General features: G+C 25.2%; 1 protein-coding gene across 2 annotated transcripts in view; it reads right to left on the reverse strand.

Moving 5' to 3' along the window:
- LOC117168743 (scavenger receptor class B member 1) overlaps nucleotides 1-9,146 on the reverse strand; it is a 160,619-nt gene that overhangs the window by 17,205 nt on the left and 134,268 nt on the right. For both annotated transcript variants that reach the window (XM_033354477.1, XM_033354478.1), the window contains exon 5: nucleotides 2,095-2,233. In XM_033354477.1, coding sequence (XP_033210368.1) covers nucleotides 2,095-2,233 — 139 coding nt within the window. The remainder of the gene's footprint in view (nucleotides 1-2,094; nucleotides 2,234-9,146) is intronic.

The following is a 9,146-nucleotide window of genomic DNA, read 5'->3' on the forward strand; positions in this document are numbered from 1 at the left end:
CCAATTCAGTTTTTTCAAGGAAAAGAAATTCGCCTTTTTTTAAATCGGTTAACAATAACCCGTGCCCCCGGAGTTTTAAAATTAGCATGGGGTTTTAAATGGGAAAATCTTGGTTTTTCGAAAAATGGAAAACAAAGAAGTACTTGTAAATAACTTCTAGTAGATGAAACTTTATGAAACTTTTAAGAAATATTTAATTTTTCGCCTGCATATCTTCAAAAATTATCAATTTATGTGATTAATGACAAATTTAACGAATATCAAATGTAATGTTTTTTTTTTATATACTTTTCAATTAAAAAAATCATTTTTATTTGTTTAAACAGTTTTTCCATCCTTTAAATCGTAAAGTTCATTATTTTCTGGAATTAATATCACAGGTAAAGAATAATAAGATTGTTATTTTTTTGAAAGACAGTTTTCAATTATTTAAACAAATATTGTCAGTTGCTCCTTTTCATAGGAAGTATGGAGCAAAAAACTATGTTTTTAATCACTTATACTATGTTGTAAATTAAGCAGTAGTTTCTTTTATCAATGAAATCTGTCTAAAAAAATAAGTAACTATACCTTAAATGAAGAAAATTGTTTAAGAAAATAATTCTTATTTAAAAAATTAGTATATAAGTTCTAAAATGAGAAAATACTGAATAATAAGCTACAGAACGTAAGAAATACAATAAAACTAGCATTTTCTCCAATTTTCCTGTAAAATGGTACAATTAACTGATGATTAATTGTTTACATAATTTTGAACTGTCTTCCACAATAAATATTACCGTAAATATTTACTAATCTTTGCAGATTTACAATGTTTAAACAAAAATTTAATCTATTTTTTCACAAAAAGCGTTATGGATTTCAAAAAGTAGTAACTTTCCAAAATGAATCGGGAAAAACTTGTACAAACAAATGAGAAAAGTTTAAATGATTGTCAAATATATTTAAAAATATTAATTACTTTAAACAATCGTTAAATGTGTCATTAATTTTAGCAACAAATAATTTTTAACAATTTACAGTGAAATAATGGTTTGAAAAAATAGAAGTTCTTTCGATAATTATCAAAAATGTTAAGAAGGAAATATATTTCTTGACACTTACCAACCGTACCATTTATCCTGAAAAATAATAGCTTTTCACAATTGACAGGCGCACAAAACACACTTATGAAATAAAATTATTGATATTGAAAAAATTCGAAAAATACTGCCTTAAACATGAATTTTCCATAAAAATGCTATTTTGCATTTTAAATATGTATTGACCTATTATTTTCTATTAATTTTTAATATGATTTTTCACAATATAGCTGAAATTTTCCGAACTAAGGTTTTTATTTATGCAAAAAATTGAAAATTCCTTTTTTTAATCGCTATGCCAAATCAACTTTGAGAACCCACGGAATTTTAATATAAAAATTCTTAATCAAATTCCTCAGGATTGACTACATTATTTACATTGAATTTTGTTCACCTTTCCTTAAAAAGATAATATCTTGTAAGTATGATCTTATTGTTTTTAACTGAAAATCTTAATTTTGTATCACAATCCGCAAACAAGCCTGGTCATCATATATAAAGAACAGATTATCCAAATTATAATTTCTTTTAAAATTATTTTTTGAAACAGTAAAATAAATAGATATAATCCTAGTCGATATTAAAATCTAAATGTTAACTATGACAGACAATATTTCATTTGTCGTCACTTTTTCTCTCTTTTGTTTCTTGAGATTATTTTAAGAACCATTGTAGTTATTGTAAAAAAGAGGAAATATATGAAATTTGCATTAATAAACACATATAAGGGAGCTGAAAAATGTATCAAAGATTTACGTTTTGACTTCTTACAAAATTGATAAAAATTTGTTTATGGAAAAATGTATTTGTAAATATGTATTAAACTACATATGATGTCGATAAATGAAAGCGAGATTCGTGATCATCATAAAAAAATCAGGAAATCATATGTCACATTCGCTGGGAACATAGATCCGTTTTACTGATAAGTGATATTCAACAACTTTCGAAGTTGTTGGAACTACTTAAAAAATATTTTAATTAAAATAAAAGAATCGTACTTTTTACTTACAAGTAGAGGGATATTCGGTACAAATAAGCGAAGTTCTGCGTCTTTTGACATTTCCGGAACAAAGTTCAAAATTTTTTTATGCTGGTAGGTCACTGTGCCATTGTTATGGAAAACGATGTTCACTTTCTCCATGTCCTCCCTACGCAAAAATAAATTAAAATTCATGTACTTCCTAGTATGATTACAAAAGCTCTTCTAAAGACTTGTATAATTAATTTTAATATTTTATTACAGCGTACCAGAAAGACGGATCTTCAACCAAGAAAGGTGACTTTTCTACCGTGAAAGATGAATTTTTAATGCAAAAGAACAAATTTTCAACAAAATAGTTGAATCCTTAACCAAATAGATAAATGTTTAACAACATAGTTCAATTTTCAAGCTAAAAAGCTGAATGTTTTAGAAAACATTTCATTTTGAAACAAGAAAAAACAAAGAATTGTCCACTAGAAACATAAATTTAAATCAAAGAAAATCAATTTCTCAACAAAATAGTTAAATTTTCAACTATAAAAGGTAAATTTGTTAAATTACACCTTAAAAAGAATGTTGAACGAAAAAGAAAACAATTTTAAACGAGTAAAATTTAACTAAAAAAGACAAATGTTTAAGAAAATAGTTACATTCTTAACCAATATATTAAATTCTTAATGAAAAAGATTAATTTTCAACTCAAATAGTATATTAACTTTTGCGCCAAAGACATTCATTTTCCACACAAAAAAAGAACTTTTCAACAAAATCGTTAGAATTTTAAATATATAGATAAAATTTCAAATAAAAGTAGGAGATTTTTACAGAAAAGTTAGTTTCCAAAAAATTACTAAATTTCTATTAAATAATGAAATTTAAAACTTGTAAAGGATACATTTTCAACCAAAAACGGATTTCCAAAAAAGTAGAGAAATTTTTAAATGAATAGTTTTATATTTAACCAAACATGTAAATTTTTAACAAAAAAGTTAATTTTAAACTGAAAAGTCGAATGCTATACCTAATTCTTGAATTTGCAAGCCAAAAATACGAATTTTTTACAAAATAGTTGAACTTTTAACCTTAAAATATGAATTTTCAACAAAAAAGTTAATTTACGACCGAAAGTGTAATATTTCAACGAAAAAGATGAATCTTCAACCAACAAAAATTAATCTTTAATGAAACATGTAATCTTCATTATTTCGACCAAAAAAAGATTTTAATTTAAAATAACAATCAAACAGTTGAATTCGACCAAAAAATACTCATTTTCTACACAGTAATTGAATTTTCAACCAAAATAGATTAATTTGCAATTAAGCAGTTGCATTCTTAAACACGAAGGGTGAACTTTAAATCGAGAAGATTAAATTTCTACCAACAAATATAAATTTTGAACAAAATAGAAGAATTTTTCATAAGAAAATATTCATTTTTAATTTAAAATAACAAAAAAAAAATATATAGTTACATTTTCAGTCAAGAAAATTACTTTCCAACCAACAAAAAGCGACTTTTCAGCATAGTAGTTAGTTCTTAAACCAAAAAGTTGAGTTTTAAATCAAAAAGATTAATTTGTTACCAAAAAAGACGAATTATCGTCAAAAAATGAGCTTTTAACAAAGAATAGTTAGACTTTTAGACTGGATTCTATTAAGTCACAGAAAAAAAATTCTTTAAAACAGGGGATAAATTCGAATTTTCTGTTGAGCATGAAGTTTGTGATATAAAAGTAATTTTCAAATCTATTAAGTTATTGTATGACTTTACAATTCAAGGTAAAGATTTCGCAATATTCGCAAATTTTGTTAAAATTAATCATCAGGAAATGTACTAATATTCTAAATTAAAAAAATATGTCTGAAGAATGCAATTCAAATGTATCATAATACTATTATCAAATAGTATTAACTCATTATAGCTTTAAAGCTTTTTAATAGCTGAAGATATTTTATAAATTTGCAATGTTTATTCCTTGGAAAATTTTGAATGTGTAATAAAAATATGAATAATTCCGAAGCAAAGAAATTAGTTTCTCTTTATTAGCAGTATAACAAAGTTTCCTTCTGAAATCGCCCGTTAATTAATGGGCGATGTCTAGTTATCACGGTAATATTTGCTCCTATTACGTATAGGACACCAGGCTATCTTAGGACGCATCTGGAAATTATGAAAGGTCTTCAGGTAAATCGCCTTACGACTGCAACATGGCACTTTAAGAGCAAATAAGAAAAGCAGGTATGCGGTAATTTTACATTTAATGAAAATAACTTACTGTAACGATTAATTATGTGTTTTTTAATAATTAAATTTAAAATTCCAACAAAAATTTGTTTGTAATTTTCGAATGCGTAATTTAAAAGACCAAAAAAGGGCTCAATCATTCAAAAATACGTGTCTCAATTAATTAATCACTTTATTTATTATTTATATATCTTAAAATTCGACAAAAAGCATCTGCGATACATAAAATCAGCCAAGTACAACTACATACATTTATTAAATCAAAGTTGGCTAAATAATAAAGAACAAATATTCACAATAAAATATATCCAGGAGCTCTTTTTTATCAATAATCCTATAAACATTCTGTTGATAAATGTTAAAAAGTCATTTGAGTAATTCTAAAACTTGGCGAGATTAAATGTATTTTCCTGGGTATGGGATAGTGATGGTATAATTTAATCCCGCCAAGTTTTGAAATAACTAAAAAGGCTTCCTGAAATTTATTAAAAAATTTTCGTTGGGTTTTTTACAAAAAAGAGTTTCTCAATATATTTTATCATGAATAGTTTTCATTCAGACACTTGGCCAATTTTTATTTCAAAAACTTGGCAGATTTTATTGATCGCAGACGTTTTTGGTCTGATTCTAGGTATTGGAAGTAATAAATAAAGTGCTTAATTAATTAAAAATACGTATTTTATACTGATTCAGCCTTTTTCAGTATAATACAAATTAGTACTTAAAATACAGAAATATGTAATAATCGCACACATAGCGCGCGTATTTGTTGGCAAGTTATATATCTCAAGTTAAAACGTGAGCATTGTTAAATATAATTTACAAAATCAAGAAAAATATTTTCCTTTCTTCTTGTAACCTAGTTCAAGAGAAGTCTGAACGTGATCTTTGTAAAATATATTTTAGATTAAAATTATTCATTTAATAATACCTTTTTAGAGTTTTTTGTTTTTACACTCTCTGTAGGTAAAATTAACAAATCTTATCTAATCTTGATCTTTTAGTGCTCATTTTTCCCTAGAAAAATTCTCTACAAATCTCCTACGTGCTTTTTAATAAAACAAAATATAATTACGAATTATATCATTTTTATTTCCATAAACAATATTTTTTCTAAAAAAAATATTTCAAATGAAAACGTACCAAAGAGATTTGTGGAGAAGTTTTCAAGAAATAAAATGTGCATACAACATTAGAAATTATTAAGAATTGCAACTTTTACCCAAATAGAAAACAAAAAAAATGCTTTATAAATAGACTGTTAAACAAACAATTTTAACCTGAAATAATTTGTTCAGAAGTTCAAGTTCAATTCCCCTTCAAAATTAATTACAATTAACAATGGAAATATTTTCCTTAATTTTATAAATCATTTCTAATAATAATGGCTCGGCTATTATATTGACCCTCAATGCTAAAGTTTGTGGAGAATGTCAATGTTCCTTGTCGGCAATTTTACAAGTAAAAGCGTTATTCTTTAATCATTATGATATTCATAAAATTATATAACATTTAGAAGTTTCAAATTTACATTAAACGTTTTCTTCCTTTTATTATTATTCAATAATAGAATAGATCTTGAAATATTCTTTATAAAAATGTATAGCGACGTACATTTGATGAAAAAAGTACAATGTAGTACAAAAATTTTAAAGTTGTTAGGGAAAGATTATAGGCAAAGAACTTTCTTGAAATATTTGTTAGCGATGCAGGTGGATATGCTGAAAAAAATTAAAAATCTTTTTGCAAGAAAAATTACACTTATTATAATTTTTTTATATGAGAAATATGTCTAAACATTTTTATTTTTTAAATTAAAATTAAAATGTAATGAATTTCCTCTATTTCACTAGAAATTTTATATAAATTATGCACCTAAATACGAAATTAACAAAATAATTCTAGTTCAATCATTTTTCCAATGTTCTTATAAAAAATGTAGTGATGGAAATTTGATAAGAAGAATAGTAGAATACAGTAGTAAGAATACAAATTGTAATTAAAAATAATTTTTGTGAAAATAAATTTGATCAAAAATCACACTGTAGTAAAAATAAAAATGTATCAAAAACATTAGTTTAATTATTCTTAAATTATTCTTTAAAAGAGTTAGTAGCAACGCATATTTGATAAAAAACAAAGAAAAATTAAAGTAAGTATATTAAACTACAATGTTTTTTATAACTTGCTTTTTCTACATTGTGATTTTTGGAAAAATGGTACTTTCAGAGAAATAATTTCTAATTATAACAGAAAACTCAGTATATTTCAAATCAAAAATTAAAAATATATAACTAAAAACAAAAAATTATGTGATGAAATTTGCACAAGGAATTTAAAAAAAACTTTTGTATCAAATGTACGCCACTATAAAAAATTGTTAAAGAAAATGTTCAAACCATGCAGTTTTTTCACAATTGATATTCCTATAACAGTGTAAATGTTTTCATCAAATATTCATAGAAAAAATTAATTTTAAAAGAAAAGTTTGAATAATTTTTTAATTACAATGATTTTCACAATTTCGTATTTATACTACAGTGTGATTTTGAGGAAAACATTTCACTTTCACGGATACAACTTCTAAAAATAACAGGAAATTCTTTACTTTTTAATTTTAATTTTAAAAAATGAAAAAATAAAATGAAAATGAAAAAAAATATTTCTTCTATGCAAAAAATGGATTTATGGTATTTTTCGTACAAAAAATGGATTAAAAATATTTCTCACATCAAATCTACGCCGCTAACAAATATTGAAAAGAGTTCTTAGACTACAATGTTTTTTAAAAACTAAAACTTTTACTACTGTGTAATTTTATACATTTATTTTACCTCCCTATACATTTCTTTAGAAGAATATTTGAAGAATTAATAATTATTAATGAGATAAAAAATGAAAACTTCTTTAAATTTGAATAAAAAATTTAAGAATATTATATTATTATATAATTTTTCAATCGCAATATTAATCAAACAAACAACGCTTTTAATTTTGAAATAAGGCCCCTACGACAAATTATGTAATTTTCGCATATTTATTAAAATTCACAAATGAGGGTCACTATTGTCTGCTGGAAAGTTTGAAATAATTTAATTGTTTTCAATTCACCTGACTCTAAGGCCAAAAATAAACATTAACATTCTTTACCAAATTTTAAACAATAATCATTTTTGAATTTGAGATAACTTTAGTACGTCCTGAAATTCTACTTTATAGTAGAATGCCCTTTTTTGAAGGAGGTTCCAGAAACGGAAAATTAAGAAACGAAAAATAATTTTGTAAAGAAAGGCTTGAAATTTTATCCAAGAAGAATGAAAAGATAAGTAAGTGAAGTACATATATACAAGTTGCTGAAAATTAAATTTCTCTTTCATTGAATTATCACGATCAGTTTACTCAGGACGCCAGATCGTACTATACGTAATATTGCATTACGCATGTGGATGTAATATTGCATTACGTATGGCGATGTAATACAGGCCTCGTCTGAGATGTCTGTCGCATAATGTCTCTGGAAGCTTTGAGTTTGTGCGTGTGAGTGTGTGTGTACGTTACTATGTATTGTTGTGTAAATATTGTTGTGTAGAAGCGACAATGCCTGCACACGAGTTCTGCGGTAAACTTCCGTAGAAAGCGAGTACTATTTACGTACTTGCTATTAACGTACTGATTATTAAATTTACCCGCCACGAGATGATATGATGGTCAAAATCTACTGAGATATAACTAGAAAGCAATTTCTCGTAAATAAAATTTTCCAAGGTGAGATTCAGTAATAAGGTTACGAGAGAAAAGTACTTTAGATATAAGAAAACTATATATGAGTTGGGTAGTAAGTTGTATCAAGTAACTAAGTTACTGCAAAGTTACGTTATTTGTAACTTTTAGGGTAATTTCGTTACAATTGTAACGAAACTTAGTTACGATTTTCACAGTAATTTGAAACTTTCATTGTAGTAACTTTAAAGTTACTTTGTGTTTCTTGTATATCTTATTTATTAAAAGATGTTGGTAGGTCAGTACTGGGTAGAAAATTAATCTCTTTTGGCTAAGGATTCAGATATGTTGTTCCTTTTTTGGTTGAAACAACATCAAATATTATGTTTTTTGTTGAAAATTTATCTATTTCGGTTGAAAATTTGACCTGTAGGAGAAAAATTAATATATTTTCGTAGAAAGTTCAACTAATTGGTTAAAGACTACCTTTTTTGCTGAAGTCAAGTTTTCAGTTTGAAAATGAAACTCTTTTGTAGACATTTTTTCTTTCTTTTTTTTTGAAATTTAACAAATTAGTGAACTTTTTCTATTCTTGATTCAAAATGCGACTTTTTCTTTCAAAATTCATCTCTTTTGGTAAGAAAGTCTAATCTTTTTTTATTAAAAAATCAACTATTCTGGTAAAAAAATTAATCTGATTTGGTTGATTATTCAGCTATTTTGTTACAAAATTCGTCCTTTTTAGTTGCATTCAACTGTGTTTAGTATCAAATTAAAATATTTTTTGGTTGAAATTTTATTTTTTTAAATATTATCTTTTTTTGTTAAATTTTATCTATTTTTGTAGTAAATGAACCTGATTTGTTTCAGGATTCAGCAATTTTGTTGAAAATTCGTAATTTTTGGTTTCATTATATTGTGTTTCATTTCAAATTAAACTATCATCATTTTAGTAATTCTAAAACTTGGCGAGATTAAACGTATTTTCCTGAGTATGGGAGATTGATGGTATAAGGGACCGTCCATAAAGGACGTCCGCTAATTTTTTATAAAACTAGAGTGACCCCTCCCTTATGTCACACATGGTCACATTTTTACTAACCACCCCCTTC

The sequence above is a fragment of the Belonocnema kinseyi genome, chromosome 3, assembly GCF_010883055.1.
Source record: "Belonocnema kinseyi isolate 2016_QV_RU_SX_M_011 chromosome 3, B_treatae_v1, whole genome shotgun sequence".
NCBI lineage: Eukaryota > Metazoa > Arthropoda > Insecta > Hymenoptera > Cynipidae > Belonocnema > Belonocnema kinseyi.